The following is a 23,510-nucleotide window of genomic DNA, read 5'->3' as shown; positions in this document are numbered from 1 at the left end:
TGAGGAAATGGAGGACACAGTCGGTACCTTCTTCCTTAGTGCAGAGTCTTTGGAATCCCTAGCATCTTGATGGTGCTTAGATTTTACGGAGGTATGCTCTGGTACCAAATACAGGGTTTTATGGGGTTTAGATGTACTCAGGGGTTTAGCTATAGAGGGACTCTTGGTACCAAGACCACATGAAGCCTCAGTAGCACACTGCATGGGGTGCAAGGTCTCGAGTACGGAAGGTCTTTTAAGACCAGCTTCTTTCTGAGGAGATTTGGAGCTCCTCTTGATAGAAGATTTGGCGTTCTCACCTGCAGATCTGTCTCACAAAAATCTGGAAGGCGATCAAGCTGCAGAAGTGGATGCGTGCTGTAGTCACTTGAATACTGAACAGAGGGGTACCTGGGACTGGGTCTGACACAGGTCAGAGGGAGCTTTCCATGAGGAGTCGTTGAAGCTTTATCTCTGTCTGTCCTAAAACAACTCTTGAATCTGCGCAGATCTTGCCTTTGGATAGCACATGGATGCTTGAACCCTGGGGATTTAGTCGTGCCCCAAGGAGCTCCTTCAAGGAAGGAAATTTCCACTGGGAAAGGCAGGCAGGAGGAGGAAGAAACTAAAAGCCTCTAGAAAAAAAATCCAATAAAAACTACAACAACAATTAAAACTAATCTATTAGTACTAATTAATTAAACTAAAGATTAAGTACACTATAAAGTACAAACAGGGTACCTACATACATAAGGCGGCACCAACAGATGCCCCATCTTAGGCCGAGGCAGTTGAGAAAAAACTGAAGATGGTTCATACATCATAGCCCAGTATACCCTCCGTACAAAACATAAGGATAGGAAGGATGCATGTGTGGAGTGAATGGGCTGTGTTACCAAAAATCTCCAATGACAGCAAAAGAGGTGCACATACTCTTGAAGTGGAGAGCCCATAGGAACATTACTTGAAGAAGGTTTCAGAGTAACAGCCGTGTTAGTCTGTATTCGCAAAAAGAAAACGAGTACTTGTTGCACCTTAGAGACTAACCAATTTATTTGAGCATAAGCTTTCGTGAGCTACAGCTCACTTCATCGGATGCACACTATGGAAAGATTTTCTACACTTTCCATAGTATGCATCCGATGAAGTGAGCTGTAGTTCACGAAAGCTTATGCTCAAATAAATTGGTTAGTCTCTAAGGTGCCACAAGTCCTCCTTTTCTTTTTACTTGAAGAAGAGAACTTTTACAAGAAAAACTAGAGAAAAGAGCAAGGTTTCACAATCATTCAGGGTCATCACACAAAGTCCATTTAATACTGAACTCCTGAGTCAGAACTCCTTGTCCATCCAACTTTTCTCACTCCTGATTTGATCAGCTTCAGTCTGCCAGTTACATGTCACAGCATCAGTGAAGATGACAGTGACAGAATTAATCAATGATCTCCATCAGGAAAACAAATAAGTTATCTGTATCACAACTAAAATGTATTTTTGATCTATAACATTAACTTCTACTACTTTGGCAGGAAATTAGATTATTTCATCACAGTACAGACAGAGGGAGATCTTATGCAGCCAAAAATAGTTCAAATTGCTGTTTAGTGGCTTCTACCTTTCAGTCAAGCAGACGGAAAGTATAGCTATTATCTGCAGTAAGTCCGGATACAGAAGTGGTTTCCTACTGAGTTAACCTGGCTCAACATACTACAGTAGTGTAATATAGATGTAAAATTATATAAAACGATGAAGGCATGTTCTCAGGAAAGGGACTAGAAGGCTACAACTTGGCTTGAATTAATGTCCCGAAGTGTTTCTTCCCTCTTAGTTCGAAGAATCACAGAAATCTATGGCACGAAGGGACTTGAGAAGCCATCAAGTCCAGCCTCTGTGCTGAGGCAGGACCAAATAAACCTAGACCATCCCTGACAGGTGTTAGTCCAATCAACACTCCTGTTAATATACTCCATAATTACATTAACCTTTTTTGCAGCTGTACCATGTTGTTGATTCATATTCAGTTTGTGATCCACTATAACCTCTAGATCCTTTTCAGCAGTACTACAACCTAGCCAGTTGTTCCCCTTTTGCAGCTGTGCATTTGATTTGTCCTTCTGAAGTGAAGTACTTTGCACTTGTCTTTATTGAATTTAATCTTACTGAATTCAGACCAATTCTTCAATTTGTCAAAGACATTTTGAATTTTAATTCTCTCCTCCGAAGTGCTTGCAGCCCCTCCCAGTTTTGTATCACCTACAAATGTTATATGCAAACTCTCCACTCCACTATCCAAGTCATTAATGAAAATATTAAATAGTACCAGACCTAGGACTGACCCCTGCAGGATACTATTAGATATGTTTTCCCAGTTTAACAACAAACCACTGATAACTACTCTTTTAATGGTCTTTCAACCAGCACCTACCTTACTGTAATTTCATCTCGACCGCATTTCCCTTGTTTCCTTATGAGAATGTCATGTGGGACTGTGAGCCTTACTAAAATCAAGATATATCACATCTACTGTTTCCCCACTAACTGCTAGGCCAGGTACTCTGTCAAAGGAGGAGATTAGGTTGGTTTGGCATAATTTAGTCTTGCAAATCCATGCAGGCTATTCCTTATAACCCTATTACCCTCTAGGCAGAGCTGTCCCTTGGGCATGGCGAATCGGGGTCAATAAGGTCATGAGGAGGTGAGGCAGGAAGGCAAGTGGGGTGAGGAGGTGAATGGGGAGGTGAGCGGCAGATGGAAGGGTGGTGAGGAGGCAGGCGAGCAGGTGGGAGGGGGTGAGGAGCAGCCACCAGCAGCCTCCCCCTCCCTCTCAGGGTCTATCACCTGCCACAGATCAGATGTTTCACAGCATCAGGAGACTGGGAGGGGGTGGGGGGGGAGCACCCTCCAGTAGATTAGAAACTCAGTGCCTATGTCCCGGCCCCTCTCCCCCACCAATGGACGGCCCTGCCTCTAGGCGATTACAAATTAATTGTTCAACAATTTGTTTCAGTATGAAAAAGGAAAGAATGTAAGCCCCAACTAAAGCTGATACATTTGAAGACCTAGAAAATTAAGCCAGCTCTGTCTGACTAGAGTGTAGCCAGAGCAGAAACATGCAGCACCACAGCTAAGAGACCTCTACTAGTCCTCAGGGTTAACAATATCCTACAGGGAAAAGAACCATGAGTCCACAAATATAGTCTTGGCAGTTGACAAGTACTACAGAGCGTAAACTGGCAGCATTATCAGTCATTCCTCCCAATGAATACTGGATGGTGGAGGGAAACAGTGATGAACTTTCTATCCATCACCATCCTTAGCATCAGTTAACTTTATTGCACAGGAGAATCCAGAAGCAATAGGGCATTAGGAAAGCAATGATTAAACCAAGGACTGATTTATGCCATGAAACAAATTTTAGGGTGAAAGAATGAGAAGGAGTATCTTCTTCTTGTTCCCTGAACAGGCTACTGGACAGTAGTGGTAACAGCAAACTCTTCGGTGGCCACTGAATAGTATTGGTGACAGCAGACTCAGGTGGTTTTGGATACTTGAAGCAATGACTAAGAATTTGTCAATCAGGGCCTGAATCAGGTTTCTGGAGCTGGTTCACTGAGTTAGGATGCTGCAGTGAAGGTTGCTCACAGTTTAACAGAGACCTCGAGACACCTGAAAACAAAAGTCATGCAGGATGGTGATCAACTTTGCATGCACACGGAATGCACATCTTGAATCCTGGAATGCTCAAAGATGGGACATTCCTGTTCAGTTCCCTTGTGTGTCTAACATTTAAAAACATAGAATAATCTTTACATTATTACACAAAATAAGAAGATAAGAAAACAGGTAAGATACAGATAAGAAAACAATACAACTTCAAGGCTACATAGTTGCCTCAGAAAGCCCTCAAATGTCTGGAAAATGCAACTGACAATAGATGGCATTTGGCCTAATTTTTAAAAATGGATAATTATAGTCCATTCTAATTGTTAATGATATGTTACTCAAGGTTAAGTACTGTAAATGACTAATAAACGAGAAAAACATGTTTGCAGGTGTCTTCAAAAGAGAGCCCATAAGAGTAGATGGTGAAGGAAGCAACATCCCTTGCAAGAAAGGGCAGCTGTTGTGTAAAATATGCTGAAAGGAATATGATCTTGAGCAAAGCTGTGTGTGATGTTATTTGTGTGGTTGGCAACAGGAAAACTATGAAACAATGTGTCAGTTTGCCAAGGTGCTGAAAGACCAATGGTGTGTAAATGGGGAACTCCAAATACATTTATGGCTAGATCATAAAAGTTATCATGTCACTACAATTGTTCAGGGAACAAGAAAAAGATACCTTGGGTGATAAATAGGGGTTTTTTTCTTCTAATCTTGTATTAAAAGGTTTCCCTAGGCTGTACTTCCAATATTTTGATAAAAAACAGAAATATGTTATGACCTAGTTTTGGTTCCATTTTAACATAGCTGGTCATGTGCAAAGTGAGATTATTGGAAAATTAGCTAATTACCAACAAATTGAAATAATTAGCCTAGCAAAAATCATACAAAATTTTCTTTTGCTGTAAGTACCTTTACATGCATTGTGTGTGCACACGCTATTTTCTCATTAAAGAACACTGTGATGATATCCAAAATACGATTTATGCTAATATGTTTAATTTTTTTCCCCATTTTCAGCTGTATTTGTGCTTATCATACCTTAGTGAGGTTTGTTTGGTTTTGTTGTGTCTTTAAGGTTGGGGGAAGTTTCTAGTCCATCATTTGAGGATTAAATCAGTAAATAATTAATAAAAGGACCCACAGCTTCAGTGTACATCTGAAAAGAGCAATCCTGCACAAATGCACTATTGTATATAGTGTATGTAGAGCTTTTTAAAATGTCAGGCCAATATCAAGGGCCATAGATTTTCCCCTTACCAAAAAGAAGTTTTACAGTCTTAAAATAAGTTCATTTTATAATAGTGGTAACATTGGTATACAGCCACAATTTTCATCCATAGATCTCAAAGAGACTTGCAAAGATTGGTGGCTATTTTTTGAAGATGGGAAAACCGAGGCACAGAGTAAGTATTATGCCCAAGGTAACACAGCAGGTCAGATAGCAGAAGTGAGACCAGAATCTAGGTCACCCAATTCCTGACATGGTACTCAATTTTTTCAACTGTACTGTCATTTCTTATAATGGTATCAGACTTCCAAAATGGGAAATGACTGCCTAGGAAGGAGTACTGCAGAAAGCGATCTGGGAGTCACAGTGGATCACAAACTAAATATGACCTCAACAGAGTAACACCATTGCAAAAAAAAAAAGCAAACACCATTCTGGGATGTATTCGTAGGAGTGTTGTAAGCAAGACGTTAGAAGTAATTCTTCCGCTCTACTCCGCATTGATTAGGCCTCAGGTGGAGTATTGTATCCAGTTCTGGGTGCCACATTTCAGGAAAGACGTGGACAAATTGGAGAAAGTCCAGAGAAGAGCAACAAAAATGACTACAGATCTAGAAAACATGACCTATGAGGAAAGATTGAAGAAAATTAGGTTTATTTATTCTGGAGAAAAAAGACAACTGAGAGGGGACATAACAGTTTTTGAGTACATAAAAGTTTGTTACAAGGAGGAGAGAGAAAAATTGTTCTCCTTAATCTCTGAGGATAGGACAAGAGGCAATGGGCTTAAATTGCAGCAAGAGCAGTTGAGGCTGGACATTAGGAAAAACTTCTTAATTGTCAGGGTGGTTAAGCACTGAAATAAACTGCCTAGGAAGATTGTGGAATTTCCATCACTGGAGAGTTTTGAAAGCAGGTTAGACAAACACCAGTTAGGGATGGTCTAGATAATACTTAGTCCTGTCATGAGTGCAGAGGACTGGACCAGATGACCCCTCAAGGTCCTTTCAGTTCTATGATGTACTGTATAGGTCTCAGCTTTAAACTATCTGTCTAGCATCTTTTTAACAAACTTTTACATTGTACCCAGATGCACTGTCTGAATCTGACTCCTCCTGGATCTGTACTACTGTGTCAGGTAAGTGTGCAGTACTTGAGAAGATAACATAAGAGGAGCTGTTGGAAAACCTCTCTTGATACAGAGAAATACACAATCAGCACTTTTTCCAGAGTAATTAATGAACTCTTCGCATGAAAATAACTCCTTTTCCCCAAAACTGGTCTTCAGCAAATTAGTATTTATTTATTTGTGATGTTATTCAAATAAAATTAATTCATTTGCACTTCACTGCACAGAAGTTAGCTATATTGTAGCATTTGCAGGTTAAAAACAGACATCTTTGTTCTCAATTTGTGTATGTCATACTTGAGTGCCTATCTGAACACTTGGTTGAGAAAGGGTGCACACTGCAAACATGACAGGCCCATGTTCTCTCTGGGTCTGAAGTGAGTGAGAACACTGCTATAATTTCCTCGTTCAAACATGCCCAAATGGAGACTATCACTTATCTTCCTGAACAAATAGCATCGCAAGTCACTCCTGCCTGCCTAGGGTCAGAGTTCCAGAGTGCTAATAGGGTTGCCAGGTGCCCAGTTTTCGACCGGACTTTCCAGTCGAAAAGAGGACCTGACAGCATCCAGTCAGATCTACTGACCAGACACCCAAAGTCCAGTTACTGTGAGCACCAGCTCCACCCCTTACTCAGCTGGGGCTGCCTCCTACCTTTGTCTAGAAGCTGCAGCTCCCATCCTGGCTTCGCAGGCAAGTCCTTCCTGACCCAGGCAGGTGGAAGGAGTGGACAGGGACAGGACCTCAGGGGAAGAGGCGGAGCTACTGAACAGTGCATTAATGCTTAGTGGGAGGAGCTCTAGATGGCCTATTACTACAGAGGGAACTGACAGGGAACAAGTCACTAATAGGAGTAGAATTCTGGTCTCCAGTTTTCTTGGTAAATGTTACGCTATTGAGCTAAAAGGAGTTGCTCTGCGAGCTCAGGCCTATGATAGATTTACACTTCCTATTATAGAGAAGAGGCAAAACATTCTGTTGAACTATGTCTTTTAAGTCCTATATTTACATTGAGTTTCCATATGGTGTTTTTGCTGATGAATGCAATTGTTTTTTTGTGTGTGAGACTAAAACCATAAATCAGACCATGGTGAGACACGGCATTCACTAAAAGATGTGAAATGTCAGTCCTAAAGACTATAGTTTTAACTAAACTGCATGCATTCTCTGGACAAGATTTTGTAGCTCCATCATCCCAAACGTGACTTTGGTCACCTCTTGTTTTTTCAAAGTCATCCGTGTAGTTGTCTTCTAGGGATTTCACAATACTCTGAAAACAAACAGGCAGATACTGCAAAGTGCCTTGACTTCACTGGAAGTTTAGGACTCTCAGAATCTCAGAGATGCTGTATTTATTTCACTTGTTGAAATTTTCAGATAACGGGAATCACCAAGGCTTAGCATTTTTCAAAATCAGACCACTCTTTAATTAGTTGCCTAAACATTGATGTAGATGCCTAATTTGAAGTGACTAGGTTTGAAAACATTTGCCTGTTAGAATGTCCTAACACTGAACTACTGCACTAACTGAGAGGAGAGGGTACATCAGCCAGTTATCCTCCCACAACAGTAAGTGCAGCTTCCTGCCTCTTAAAGGTGCCAAGAGAAGGCTAAGGGGTGACATGATTACAGACTGTAAGTACATATGTGGGGAGCAAATATTTAACAATGGGCTCTTCAGTCTAGCAGAGAAAGACATAATATGATCCAATGGCTGGAAGCTGAAGCTAGACACACTCAGAGTGGAAATAAGGTGTAAATTTTGAAAAGGGACAGTAATTAAGCATTGGAACAACTTAACATAAGAACAGCAGACCAAAGGTCCATCTAGCCCGGTATCCGGTCTTCTGACAACGGCCAGTGGCAGGTGCTTCAGAGGGAATGAACGGAACAGGTCATCACCAAGTGATCCATCCCCAATGGCCCATTCCCAGCTTCTGCAAATAGAGGCTAGGGACACCACCCCTGCCCATCCTGGCTAATAGCTAAGTCTGCATGTTTGTCACAGAGGTCACGGATTCTGTGACTTTCTGTGACCTCTGCAGCGGCTCGTGTGGCTGAGCAGCTCAGGCAGCCCCTGGGCCAGTTGCACCAGCTGTTGCTGGAGCACTCTCAGGCTCCCTCACCCCCCAGCACCAGGAGTTTGGAGTGGGGGAGGCGGCCTGAGGGCTGGGGTGGCACTTACCTGGAGGGGGTTCCCTGGAAGGGCAACAGGAACTCCCATCCCTCAGCTCCTAGCTCCACATGCTGCCTCCGCCAATGGGAGCTGCAGAACCAGGGCTTGGGAAGGAGCGGAGACAGCACATGGAGCTAGGAGCTAGATGTTGCCGCTTCCCAGGAGTCGGGTAGGGAACCTGCCTCAGCCCCACCAAACCCTCCACCCCCGAGCACCCACAACACACACATCCCAGCTGCACCCCTGGTGCTGCCCCTTCGCCCCCCCCCCCAAGTTTTAGTCGGGGTATACAGTAAGAGACATGGACAAGTCACAGGCTGTGAATGTTGGTTTACTGTCCATGACTTTTACTAAAATAGCCATTGATGGACCTATCCTTCATGAATTTACCTAATTCTTTTTTGAACCCTGTTATAGTCTTGGCCTTCACAACATTCTCTGGCGAAGAGTTCCACAGGTTGACCGTGCATTGTGTGAAGAAATACTTCCTTTTGTTTGTTTTAAACCTTGTATTAATTTCATTTTGTGACCCCTAGTTCTTGTGTTATGACAAGAAGTAAACACATCTTTATTTACTTTCTCCACCCGAGTCATGATTTTGTAGACCTCAATTATATCCCACCTTAGTCATCTCTTTCCAAGCTGAAAGTTCCAGTCTTATTAACCTCTCCTCATATGGAAGCTGTTCCATACCCCTAATAATTTTTGCTGCCATTTTCTGTACCTTTTCCAATTCCAATATATCTTTTTTGAGATGGGGCAACCACATCTGCACTCAGTATTCAAGATGTGGGTGTACCATGGATATATATAAAAGAAATATATAGAGGCAAACTTACCCATGATCATGGTGGATTCTCAATCACTGACAATTTTAAAATCAAGATTGGATGTTTTTCTAAAAGACATGTTCTGGGAATTATTTTAGGGAAGTTATATGGCCTGTGTTATACAGGAGGTCAGACTAGGTGATCACAGTGTGCCTTCTGTTCTCAGAATCCATAAATGACTACAATCTCTATGCCAGCAGAATAATAATATTCTACCTCTATAGCACTATCCCATAATGTAAGGAAGGATTATACTCATTTTACACACGGAGAAACCAAGTCAAAAAGTGTTTAAGTCACAAAGCAACCTTCAGTCAGTGCTAGGAATACAACACAGATCTCTGAATTGCCAGGACAGTGCATTAAACACACAACTTTCAATCCTCTAAGAACAAGATCTTAAACTTCATACCAAAATGTGCTATTATTTTTGTAGAAGTAAAGTCAGATGTAACACATGACTGGAACTACTGAATGAAATGAGGGGATTTCTCTACTTGTAAAGCCAAATCAGAAGTCCTTGCTCTTGCAAGACTTCCATTGAAATATCATAGGAGTTTTTCATAAGTAAAGAGGACAATCTTGGGCCCACAGTGAGTAAGACATACTGCTTAAAGGCCAACATCTGGAATAAGCGAAGATCCTGACATATGATTTAAAAGTGTAAATGTACTTCTGTGGTATCAGTTGAAAACAACTTGCATGTCTTGTTCACAAGGCTGAAGACAAATTGGTTTAACATCACTAAAGTATAAACCCTTTTCTAATAGCATGTCTACACTACAAACTTAAGTCAAATTATGTTAAGCCGACTTACAGTCACCTTGATAATTACTGTGGTGATTCATGTCCACACTGCTCTCCCTTCTGTTGCTGGTGAGCATTCTCACTAGGAGCGCTTTCACCAATTTAAGAGGGGGGCTTAGAGCCCAGTTCCGCACAGCTCCCCACCAGGAGCCAGGCAGCCCCCCAGGCTCTCAGCTCTCCGCCAGGAGCAGGGCAACCGCCTGGGCTCCCAATGGGGAGACTCAGTGCAATCAGGTTCCCAGTGGGGAGCCAGGACTCCAAGCAGCATAGAGTCATAGAAGATTAGGGTTGGAAGAGACCTCAGGAGGTCATCTAGTCCAACCCCCTGCTCAAAGCAGGACCAACCCCAACTAAATCATCCCAGCCAGGGCTTTGTCAAGCCTTAAAAACCAATAAGGATGGAGATTACTCCACCTCCCTAGGTAACCCATTCCAGTGCTGCACCACCCTCATACTGTAACAAACATTAAAAGATCCCTGTAATCAGAAACAGAAAAAGAGGCCCAGGTATGAATTATAGATCAGCATTTTAGAAATCAAATTCAAAATTATTCTGATACCTTTTTGAGCACATTATTTGAAACCTTCCTCCAACACACTATGTTAATCTACAGGGAAATTAACAGATCTACTTTTGGTAATTGAGGGGTTAATTCTGACTGATGTAGAATGCCCCTAGTCTGTGCTCTGTTCATCAGAGCATTAAATCTGAAAGCTCAAGAGAGTAGTGCAGCCGTGCTGCAAGGGCTATGTTATAAAGTTCTGCATTAAAAATTCATATTGCAGGCTTGCCACAATACTCTGCTAGAGCTGAAAGGAGAGCTGCCGGGGAAATATTAGACACCCCACTGTCTTTCTGGCAATTGGAGACATTCCTCAACAAACAGCACCTCAGGAAGGGAATGAAAGGGCAAACAAACCGTGAAACAAATCAATGAGTTCAATTATCTCTCTCTCGGAAAGGAAACTTTTCATTTTTAAGGCTGTTTTGTGAAATCTTTTAACGATGGCCCTGAACAAAGATCCTGAGCACTCTGGCTGCAGAGCCAGCTGTTTGGCATAGCATTTCATTTGTTTTACATAAGACAGAGATTCCCATACACACATAGTGAAAGGCAAAGCAGGGTATAGTTGTCTCTCTGCAGCATGACTCCAGTTTCCTTTACATCATCAGCCATGTGGGATAACACTGTATAAACTGTTCCCATTTTCACAGAAGTGTCTCCAATAAAGACTGAATTTAGATCTAATAAGACAGTTAGTTACTCTATGGTTACACAGTCGCATGAGTTGTTTAAAACTTTACAAAGACATTAGCACTGTGTAACAAATACATATAACAGACTTGAAAAAACTGTAGCAAATAAATTCTTAACCATTGCTTGTTATTTAACATATTAAACTCTTGGCTCACCCCAAGTGACATGTCCCTGTGACCCATTAGAAGTTTCTGAATAAGATAAAACAGGCTACTCCCTGACCTGAAGCTTTATTTCTGTGCCAAGTACTGCCATGTGTTTTACCCCCACTCTTCTCAATTCTGCAACTGCTCCTTGAATAAGGAACTGGGTTGGGTGGGCTAACCTACTACAAATGACACAGTAATTTTTGGGTCACTCCATGTGACACATCCCTGTGACCATTAGACCACTCGGAAGAAGCTGGGACATACCACTTCCTAACCTGCTGAATATCTGCAGGCAACACAATCCCCCTTATCGCTAACTAGAACATTGCCCATCCCTCCTTCACCCAGACAGGTGCAGACCGATTGTCTCTGGGCATGCATGAACACTCACTCCCCAGAGACATGTTTCCACAAGAGCGATTCCCTTGCTGCTGCGATTGGGTTGCAAACACCTGAAGGATGGGTTAAAACTAAAGTAGCATTGGCATTTTGTAAAGCAGTAAAATTTGGGGGACTACAGAAGTTTATAGTGCCCCTTAAAAATTGGTTATACATGGGTGAGATGGGGAAATTAATGATGTCAAAAGTTTTAAACTCCTAAATCAGGCTGAAGCTTTCATCTGTAAATCATCAAAACATCTGTAGAATTTACTTTCTCTGGCCCTGATCAAGTCCCTGAAGTCAACAGGAGCAGTGAGTATATTCAGCAACTCTCAATTTCAGACCCTATATAGGTAGGGTTATAGTGTAATACTTTGAAAGTTACAGTACAAAACCAGCATTTTGCGCAAGAACTCTTTTTACTAACTACGTAAGAGATCCAGGCTAGTTTTTATGGTCAGAGGATGTATGATATCTTGGACCCTGTATCAAAATGTAAACAGAGTGAAGGGATTAGGTACATTTATGGTCACAACTAATGACACACTAAAAAAAAAAAAAGACCAGTGAGGAAGCAGCATATTGGTATCTAATGAAACTTTAAAAGCTTTGTGCCAGATACATAGCTATTGACAGATAACAAGGAGTTCTCTATAAATAAAAAATAAAACCAAAATGGAAACGTGTGATGAATTTGCGAAGTGGGATGAATCACTCCAGTGTCTGCATATAACCAGGATGGTCCTCCAACACTCATGCAAAATGTGTGAGTTTCCAAAAAGTGAAAGAAAATAAAGAGAACAGTGACACCATGTGTTTTCAGGGCTCTGGATTTTGTAATTCACAATTCACAACCCTTAAAGGTCACAGAACAGGGAAGTTTTTTTACTTGTTTCCCATTTTTGAACAGCCACCTTTTCCAGTTAAACGAGGAAGCATGGCACACACAAGATCTACTCATTTGTTTGCCCACATGATCATCACGTAGGGCCTCACAGGGGGAGAGTCCGGGCCGGGTCCGACGCCAGATGCAGCGATTTCTCCATAAGAAGAAATTTAAACCAAATGTTTTAGTCTTTTCTGGCCCGGGCCATCAAGTCATGGCAGTGGGAACATTTGTGCGGTATGTGTCCCTCTCCCATACAGCGAATAAAGGTGCAGGTGGCCATCTGTTACCAGGAAGGTGGCTCTGCAAGAGATGCACCTTCTAAACCCAGGAGATATGGGCATAAGGGTGAGGGACAATGCTTCCCAGTCAGGAAGGGCAGGAAGTGGGGAAATGAAAACCTAAGCTATGGAATAACTCTAAAGGTAAAGCTAAAACAAAAAAAGAGCAAAGACTTCCAGTTTGTTTTTTTTTCAATAGAGGAAAGGAGCAGCAGCAGAAGAAACTAACAGGTAAGGCACCACTGATGGAACAGGAGACGTGGGCTCTGCTGCAGATTCCGTCCTAGACCAAAGGTGGTAGAGAAGGAATTGGAGGGGAGAGGCGGTCTGACACACACACTTCCATCTGAAGACCTCTATATAATGTCAGGATAAAGAAAATGAACCAGGATAACAACCAGGGTGTGCTTGAATGTCTGATTTTTTTTTAAAACTGCTAAAAACACACTGCCTTTTACATTATACCAGAAAATAGAACTGATTATTTTCAACAGAGATATTTAAGAAACTCTTGCAAGAGTTAGCTCAGGTCTACACTATCAAAAGAGTACATACATCAAACTAGCTACTAGAATTTAACGGAGTCCAAACAGCTTGACTTCAATAGTAACTTTCAAATATGTTTTCTTTATTTAGATTTATCAAAAATGCACACACTGTAGATTTTTAAAAGTTCAGAAAACTTTTGTCCCATTATGTTATCTCCTGCTACACCTTCCCCACATTTCAAGACTCCAGCCAGGAGCAGACTTGTTGGCATTATGCATGTCACTTCATCTCTGTGGGCCTCAATTTCCCCATTCAAAAGCAGAGGCTAATGACAACATTTATACCAAGTTCTCAGAGTGCTTTATAAAGGTGGGTTCAAATTCAGTAGTAATACTGTAATCCAGAGAAGAACTCCATTACAGGCAGCAAATAGCCTTGTAATGTTTCACTGGCCTAACTGGAAGCGGTAAGTTTAGAACAAAGATCTTGAAAAAAAGACCAGTTTGTACTTTCAGCCCAATTTCACAGAACCAGGAGGTTTGAATCAACTGCAGAAATGTCTGACCAGAACCTCCAAAATATTTTCACCCATCACTAGTGTTTGGTGCATTAAGCACATCATCATCAATTAGGTCTTGTAAACCCTTTTAAGTTTTGCATGAAGCATGGTTTAAACCTTTCATAAATCTCTCTCTCTCAAATTCCAGAAACCATTTAGAGTTCAGTCAGATTTAGTGCAATTGTGTTCTTTTTTCTTTAAATTCTTCCCTTTAGGACTGTATGGTCTTATCTATGCTAGCCTCTTCCTCTCTTTTATTTCCTCACATTACTATCACGGTTGAGGTTGCACCAGTTATGGCGACTAGCAAATTTTATGGCAAAAAGGCTAGAGCATACATAGCTTATGAAACTCTATCTCCTGTTTTTAGGGAAATCATTTTAACTAGAATAATAGTTCCAGAGACATGCATTAGAAGTTAATGACTCAGCAGAAGGACAGGATGTAGGAAACTTTAAGACCTTAAAGGTACAGCAAATAGAAACTATTTCATGCCACATACAACACAGCCATACTAATCACAGTGTTTCACGTTCAATGAGGAGAAGCAACATTTAAGAACATCTATCAAAATAATTATGTAATGCTGGAGCAAGACTTCTGTTTTTTTAATTCAGTCTGGCCTCTAGCACCAACAAACTGGAAAATGGCAAATATTTGAGAAGTGAAATATCAGTACAACCCTGGTACTTAAAGGAGAAAGATTCCTTTTTTAAAAAAAGTGTGTAAAACTAAATACTAAGGGCCAAATTCTGTTTTCATTGTAAATTAGGAACCCCTCTGCCAAAAAGTCAACAAAGCTAATCTGGATTCACACCAGCGTAAATGAGAGAATGTTGCCCCTATTATATAATATTTGAACCCCAGTCCATTAATACCACAATGGGAAAGGATAATTCACAAGGACGGAAAGTGGAAAAATATTGCTGCTTTCTGTCTAAGGGCCCAGTCTTGCAATCTTTACCTATATGTAAAGGCTCTACTGCTTTATCCTCCTTCAGATTTATTCTTAAGACTCCCATCTGCCAGGATGCCTGCATAACACTGCCAGTTAATGATTGCTAGGCAATGGGTGAGCTACAGTACACACAGCTAGTGAACATGGAAAACGTACTTGTACTAAAAATACTTTGTCCTCCCTCTCCTATGCCTCTCTACTTATTTACTGGCTTCATTCACTTGTTGTAAGTTGTCATTAACTTACACGTTAAGCTTGTTAGGGCTGAGACATTTGCACAGTGCCTACCCATCATCCAGATCATTAATAAAGATGTTGAACAAAACCGACCCCAAGACCGACCCCTGAGGCACTCCGCTTGATACCGGCTGCCAACTAGACATCGAGCCGTTTATCACTACCCATTGAGCCTGACGATCTAGCCAGCTTTCTATCCACCTTATAGTCCATTCATCCAATCCATACTTTTTTAACTTGCTGGCAAGAATACTGTGTGAGACTGTACCAAAAGCTTTGCTAAAGTTAAGATATATCACATCCACTGCTTTCCCCATATTCAAAGAGCCAATTATCTCATCACAGAAGGCAATCAGGTTGGTCAAGCATGACTTGCCCTTGGTGAATCCATGTTGACTGTTCCTGATGACCTTCCTCTCTCCTTCAAGTGCTTCAAAATGGTTTCCTTGAGGACCTGCTCCATGATTTTTCCAGGGACTGAGGCGAGGCTGACTGGTCTGTAGTTCCCCCGGTTCTCCTTCTTCCCTTTTTAAAAGATGGGCACTACATTTGCCATTTTCCAATCGTCTGGAATCTCCCCCGATTGCCATGAATTTTCAAAGATAATGGCCAATGGCTCTGTAATCACATCAGCCTATTCCCTCAAGCACCCTCGGATGCATTAGATCTGGACTTGTGCATGTCCAGATTTTCTAAGTAGTCCTTAACCTGTTCTTTCACCACTGCGGGCTGCTCACCTCCTCCCCATACTGTATTGCCCACTATCACTAGAAGTATTTACAGTAATAGCCATGTTAGTCTGTATTCGCAAAAAGAAAAGAAGTACTTGTGGCACCTTAGAGACTAACCAATTTATTTGAGCATAAGCTTTCGTTAGCTACAGCTCACTTCATCGGATGCATCTGATGAAGTGAGCTATAGCTCAAGAAAGCTTATGCTCAAATAAATTGGTTAGTCTCTAAGGTGCCACAAGTACTCCTTTTCTCTTTTAGAAGTATTTACTTTAAGTCTGTCCCTGATATAAATGTTAAAACCTTCTTCTTTATTGAATTTTCAGTAAACATTCCCTCTTTCAGATTATTACAAAATCTAAAGGTCCTAAGAAAAGTCACATAGACAAGGAGCATGGCTGTATAGTTGATGTGACTTTCTCTCCCTAATTTGTTTTATTTTATTTTTAATGGAAGTTTCCTATTGTAGGAACAGGTACAGTATCTAAAATCCTCATAAGACTATTTAGAATTTACCAGGAGTGTGGTATTTCAGTGATATTTTCTTTCATCAAAGGCACCTCAACCCACATGTTAACAGTAACGTAGCACACACAGCAGGCTTGTTACAATTGAAGGTCCTTTCCCAGTTAGAATTCACTTATGTTGTGGGGGAATGGGTGTAAGAGCAAAGAGATGGCTCTGGAGTTCACTTAAAACTGAATTCCAGCACTTTGGCTGACAGCATTAACAACTCGGTTAGGAATCTGAAACACTTGTTCGAGTGTGCAGCACCAAAAGAGAAGTGAAAGAGGATATGAGCAGAATGTGTGTTCTGGAGAAAACACAAGAAAATACATGTAGAGCATTTCTTGTCCTACACAAACAGTCTGTTTTCACTAGGAAAAAAGCTTTTTTTAAATTTGACAGGAACTCAAGATCCAAGTTTGCTTTTTCTGTTCCAGCTTTGATAGAATCTCCAGATCAAACTCATTAGTGTTGGTTAAATCCAGGTTTGCTGACAGAAACGTGTGAGACCGCAAACAAAATCAGTATTAGGCTTCAAGAGAGGATGTGCCTCTTTAATTGAAAAAGGCAGAGCAATCATTCATTTATTTAACCCAGACATGATTATAATCTGAAAACCTTGAAATCCTCTTACACAACTGTTTTGGCAAGCCTCTCTGTGTTCCAACAAATATTAAACTGTGCTTGCCATTTGTCTAAGGAATCTTGCATTAATAAACATGAAGAAGAACACTTTTACCTCCCACACTCAATGACAGAAGAAAACAAAGACCAGCTGTATTCATCAATGGATCCTTGTTCTGTGCATAAAGGCTAATTACATTTTACTTCAAGCCTACACATGGAAAACTTTACTGCTGCCATCTTGTCAAATTCAGCTTCTGATATTCCAGCTGCCACACTGCAATGACTGTACATCAAACTTCTTTTTGTCATTAACACCTTCAGTGCCCTAGACACGAGACATTTGTCCATTAAAAGGGCCCAGGAGAAGGGTGCTCAGATGACAAGCCTCCCAGAAGAAGAATATTAAGTGGTCTACCTGCTCATTAGTAAGAAGGGGAAATCTTTATGCAACACATGACAAAAGGGGCTAATACTATTAAAGGTTTTAATTTCACAAACTGATCTCATTCTAAGCTGCACTGCTAGCAAATGGTCAAGAACATGGTTTGGGTTGCACTTAGCTTTGCACATACCACATTGTACTACAAAATTTAGAAAACCACCGAAAGATAAAACAAGCAATTTTTACACATTAAGTTTCAGCTTCATAATGATTCTAAACAGTTGCTGTAGAAAAATCCACGCCTGTTATGCTGAGATACCTAAAGTTTTAACTTATCCTGCTGTGCTTTTTTTTTTTTTTTATAATATGCAGATACCTTTGACATTTCAAACAATTACCAGTGATCTCTGCATTCCACAATTGAAAGTCATACAACCAGTATTAACTTAAACCACCGAGCTATCCCTTTTTAGGCCAAAATAATTTTAAATATTTAATTCCCCTTTCACCCTTTTTGCTGTTTGTTTACTTTTCCAGTTTCTCTCAACTTGGACAATGAAAATACACTACCTAGTTTAACCTTCATTTATACTCAGTTCCCCTTTCATGTTTTCATGGATTTTCAAGTTGCAAAATTTGGGTTGCAAACACTGAAGGAGATTGTTTTACAAAACTATTTACACAGGAAATAAAAAACAATCATAAGAACATTTCTGTTGATGTCAGATTAAACTAAGGTTTTAGAAAAGCAAACTTATATAGAGGACAAAATACATGCCAGAATGTCCATTACAGAATTCAGCTATATGACTACTATATTCTTGACTCAGGCTGCAAAATCATTGCATAACAGAACATAATGAAAATATTATCTGATGTGCTATTTATTGCTTCTACTTAATTGTATATATAGCCAGCAAGGATCATAGGCGAGACCAACTCCAAATATTCTATATTTATAAAAATCTCAGAAGGCGCAAAATACACCAGATAGTCTATCTAATAGTTTAGAGTAAAATTTTTGCCCACCTTAAGATAATTACAGTGGAAGGAAATCCCACTTTTTGAAAATAAATCCACCATTCTGCCAGTGAAATATTTATATTAAAAAAAACAAGAATTTACATGTTTATGTTTGTACAGCACCTAATACATGTGTCCTCATCCATGACTGAGGATCGTAGAATCCACTCTAATAGAAATTTTTAACAACAGAGCTAGTATCAATGATACCAACCCATAGAAAAGGATATGCAAAATCTATGTTAATTTCTAGCCCCATTAGAGAAACAGGTTTCAGAATACCAGCTGTGTTAGATTGGGAGTGGGTGTGTCATTACACAAAGCAAAACTATTTCCCCATGTTTATTTCCCACCCCTCCCCGCCCTGTTCCTCACACGTTCTTGTCAACTGCTGGAAATGACCCACCTTGATTATCAATACAAAAGGTTTTTCCCCACCGCTCTCCTGCTGGTAACAGCTCACCTTACCTGATCACTCTCCTTACAGTGTGCATGGTAACACCCATTGTTTCATGTTCTCTATGTATATAAATCTCCCCACTGTATTTTCCACTGCATGCATCCGATGAAGTGAGCTGTAGCTCACGAAAGCTTATGCTCAAATATATCTGTTAGTCTCTAAGGTGCCACAAGTACTCCTTTTCTTTTTATTAGAGAAACAGTTATCAGTGTGTATCAGTTGGAAAAGAATGCAACCAGTAAGAAAATAAAATAGATCCAAGTTCTGAATAAGGCATTTCAAACAACTAAAATATGCAAATTAGCAAAAATTTAATTAATAGAGTCCATATAAGAAGGGGATAAAAATTGTTTCTATAGTAAACACTGAACCTTAACAATTAAGGACCCAGTCACAAGTTTCAAGCACTGTAGCTCCCAAGGATCTCAATGGGGATTAAGGATCCCCAGAATTTGCAAGATTAGTCTCTAAAGATCTAACTTCGATGCAGATTTGGACACAACTGAAGAATGGATGCCAGCAGGCCTCTACTACAGACTGATCTCTACCCACCAACATCTTATGGGCAAAACCTTGATCACCACATTCCTCTTATTACTAAGGACTAGAGATTATGGCAATATGCTATGGCTCAGTGTAAGGGGTAATGTTTTGTTGCCCTGGAGAAGCACAGGAGACAGATTGTGACTTGGGGAGTCAATCTTCTTCATGGTCTCCCTACTGCTCCACGGAGGGAATAAACTGTCCAAAGTTACATAAGCGGAAAATGATCAGGAACAGTCAGCATGGATTCACCAAGGGAAGGTCATGCCTGACTAATCTAATCGCCTTCTATGATGAGATTACTGGTTCTGTGGATGAAGGGAAAGCAGTGGATGTATTGTTTCTTGACTTTAGCAAAGCTTTTGACACGGTCTCCCACAGTATTCTTGTCAGCAAGTTAAAGAAGTATGGGCTGGATGAATGCACTATAAAGTGTGTAGAAAGTTGGCTAGATTGTCGGGCTCCACGGGTAGTGATCAATGGCTCCATGTCTAGTTGGCAGCCGGTGTCAAGTGGAGTGCCCCAGGGGTCGGTTTTGTTCAATATTTTCATAAATGATCTGGAGGATGGTGTGGATTGCACTCTCAGCAAATTTGCGGCTGATACTAAACTGGGAGGAGTGGTAGATACGCTGGAGGGGAGGGATAGGATACAGAGGGACCTAGACAAATTGGAGGATTGGGCCAAAAGAAATCTGATGAGGTTCAATAAGGATAAGTGCAGGGTCTTGCACTTAGGACAGAAGAACCCAATGCACAACTACAGACCCAGGGACCGAATGGCTAGGCAGCAGTTCTGCGGAAAAGGACCTAGGGGTGACAGTGGACGAGAAGCTGGATATGAGTCAGCAGTGTGCCCTTGTTGCCAAGAAGGCCAATGGCATTTTGGGATGTATAAGTAGGGGCATAGCGAGCAGATCGAGGGACGTGATCGTTCCCCTCTATTCGACATTGGTGAGGCCTCATCTGGAGTACTGTGTCCAGTTTTGGGCCCCACAGTACAAGAAGGATGTGGAGAAACTTGGGAGAGTCCAGCGAAGGGCAACAAAAATGATTAGGGGTCTGGAACACATGACTTATGAGGAGAGGCTGAGGGAACTGGGATTGTTTAGTCTGCAGAAGAGAAGAATGTGGGGGGATTTGATAGCTGCTTTCAACTACCTGAGAGGTGGTTCCAGAGAGGATGGTTCTAGACTATTCTCAGTGGTAGAAGAGGACAGGACAAGGAGTAATGGTCTCAAGTTGCAGTGGGGGAGGTTTAGGTTGGATATTAGGAAAAACTTTTTCACTAGGAGGGTGGTGAAATAGTGGAATGCGTTACCTAGGGAGGTGGTAGAATCTCCTTCCTTAGAAGTTTTTAAGGTCAGGCTTGACAAGCCCTGGCTGGGATGATTTAATTGGGGATTGGTCCTGCTTTGAGCAGGGGGTTGGACTAGATGACCTCCTGAGGTCCCTTCCAACCCTGATATTCTATGATTCTATGAAGTCCTTATGCAACACAGTATATGTTCCTCTAGCACGCTGGTTCGCTAGTTGGGACAGAACCAAGACTCCACCCACTCTCCGCCCTGTTGCACCACCCTCCTACCTTGCCCAGTCAAGACAGGAGAAGAACTAGCGACTCTGCGGAAAACACACTAGTGTAATCAGTCTCTATACAGGATATTCAATTATGCCAATGTTTTCCTACTTATTTCTACTCCAAAACCACCTCCATCTCACCCTTCTTTCCAGTTATAATGTGCAAAATTAGGAAGGTGGGGTACTAAAGGAAGATATGTAAGAAGAAAATGGTGAAATCTTACTTTGCAGTAGTTTCTTCATCATATTTTGTTTTCAGGTCAAATAATTCTGTCCGAGTTTTTTCCAAGGCTAGAAGTCATAAAACATTGAAACGTTACTGGTACTGTAATAGACCAGTACTTTGTGCAATATAAAAAGGCTACTCAACTTTTTATCCCACTATAAACTGTTTCCTGTCCAAAACTCATCTTGCATTAAGGATTCTACCTGACCAAATAAATAATGACTTAGATGATGAAAAGGTTTTAAGAATTAGTTTTTCTGTATTTTTTAATCTGTTTCTTTTGAATTGTAAAAGTTTCCAGTTACCATTCTGCTTAATGTAGCTAGACATTATTCGTTTCACATTGCTCCTTCAATTAAAATGTTTATTCCATTCAGTTCAAATTTAAATGTCAAATGGAGTCAAATTTAAATGTCTTGTGTTCACAGGGAAAAAGAAACCTAATGGGCACTACCTTAGATGGACTGGCAAACATAACTGTGCAAGGATGAATAGCAAAGTAAATAGCAGGTTGCTTGATGGGAAGCAGAAATATGGTTCACGTTGAATTCCAACCATTATATATAGCACAGATTAGGGGTGTATGAGATCAGAGCATAACACAATGTGGAAAGGCAAACATGGATGTAGTCAGCAGCTCTGTGGCCTGTTTTAGTTGCAGGAACATTCCAATGACATAGCTAGTATACTATATAGGTTTTACCCACTACATCCACCAGTAGTTGGCTATAGCACAAGTGTGCGTTTATTTTGTAGATACGCAGAGTTTAAGGCCAGAAGGAACCATTAAATCATCTAGATTGATCTGGCCCAGGCCACTAAATTTCTCCCAGTTACCTCAATACTGAGCCCAATAATTTGGATTAGACGACGGCATTTCAGTCTTCAGGAGACAAAACTGCTGTGTGCCACAGGCAGAGAACAGGGGAGAGATCAAGATGCCACCAATACCTGAGGACCCTGGGCTAAGAGCCCAACAGAATCTTAGATTTGCAGGGCAATTTTTAAGCACTGCTGGATCTTCCCCAAGTCCTAACGTAGACTTGCAAGATCTGATTCAAGCTCAGTCCTGATTCCCTTTCATTGTATTTATCCCACCACCAGCCTGGCCATTGGTACAGATCACAACAGCAATGCCAAACCTGTTTGTAAAGCTTGAACTTTGTGTTCGGCCTCCTCCAGCTTCGAGGCTGTCGACATCTGTGTTTCTTGCAACTTTCTAAAAAAGAAAAAAGGAGAGATGAAAATGGAGCTGGTGATCTTGTATACCAGCTTAATTGTATTTTGCAATTTTGAGAGAGACAGAGATTAACCAGCTCAACTGTAATGAGGCAAATGACACCACCATGTATACTACAAGATACCACAATGGGAACCATAAGCCATATCTCACTGGAATGCTGTACATATTTTGGTGTCCCAGTTATTAAAATTTTAACAGTGTAGCTACTTTAAAATGTAAGCCATGAACATAGTTCAAGAGTTGACTGCTATCTAAATGATATCTTTAGTGGAAGGTTTTCCGTAGCATAATTTGTTTTGGAAATGTCACACTTATTAAGAAAATTGTCACCACGCACCCACTGTTGTACAAAGTTAGTACAAGAAGAATGATATATTTCCATTTTTCTGTCATAATGAAGGAATTTGTTGCTATAAATGATATCCTCAATAGATCTGACAGCTGTTTCATCATAATTGCAATGGATTCTAAATGCAACAACAGTATTAACTACCCTCTAAAAAAAACTATGCACACTTCAAAACAAATATTACATTGTTATTTCTTATATAACACGATCAGACCTTTCAAAATGCTCACATTTCTTATGTCCATAAGCAACGTTACCTTGTTTGTGTCAGTTACAGGACACGCTTTCATGTCACTTGCCCATACAGTCACCAGACTCTTCGCTAAAGGCCAGACTTATAAAGCCTATACTAGGCATAGAGTTGCTGTGACATGCTTCTGGAGACTTTTACCTATTCTGCAGATTTTAAAATAGTGATGATAGAGCGTAAAGCGCCCAGCATCCTAAACATCTCCCTGGGGAACATGTTTAAAAAAATCCTATTCAGACAAAATCAACCAAAACTTTCTAACTGTCACAGATCTTGAGTATTATTTTGTATGTTTACATATTCTCTGACACAGTAATTTTAAACCAGACAATACATTTTCTTTTCTATCAAACTTGTTAACAAGTATCTCTGGCAAGAAACTCAGGTCAAAGTTTGTTTTTTTCCCTCCATATTAAACTATATAATTTTAGGTTGTGTTTTGTAGTCAAAAAGCACCTCTTTAACACACACCCTTTCCTGTAATTTACCTTCCACTGAACTGTCATTACATACATACATAAAAATAAAATATATGTATGAAAGTATGTAAACAAACTGGATTTGATAGAAACAAGAAACGT

At 40.6% G+C, this 23,510-nt stretch overlaps 1 protein-coding gene across 9 annotated transcripts in view; it reads right to left on the bottom strand.

Moving 5' to 3' along the window:
* CUX1 (cut like homeobox 1) overlaps positions 1-23,510 on the bottom strand; it is a 402,508-nt gene that overhangs the window by 164,822 nt on the left and 214,176 nt on the right. For all 9 annotated transcript variants that reach the window (XM_073315649.1, XM_073315650.1, XM_073315641.2 and 6 more), the window contains 2 exons: positions 22,230-22,306; positions 21,086-21,152 (listed from right to left, as the gene is read on the bottom strand). In XM_073315649.1, coding sequence (XP_073171750.1) covers positions 21,086-21,152; positions 22,230-22,306 — 144 coding nt within the window. The remainder of the gene's footprint in view (positions 1-21,085; positions 21,153-22,229; positions 22,307-23,510) is intronic.

The sequence above is a fragment of the Lepidochelys kempii genome, chromosome 17, assembly GCF_965140285.1.
Source record: "Lepidochelys kempii isolate rLepKem1 chromosome 17, rLepKem1.hap1, whole genome shotgun sequence".
Lineage (NCBI taxonomy): Eukaryota > Metazoa > Chordata > Testudines > Cheloniidae > Lepidochelys > Lepidochelys kempii.
The sequence above is the reverse complement of the archived record's forward strand: the minus strand, read 5'-3'. Positions and strand labels throughout refer to the sequence as shown.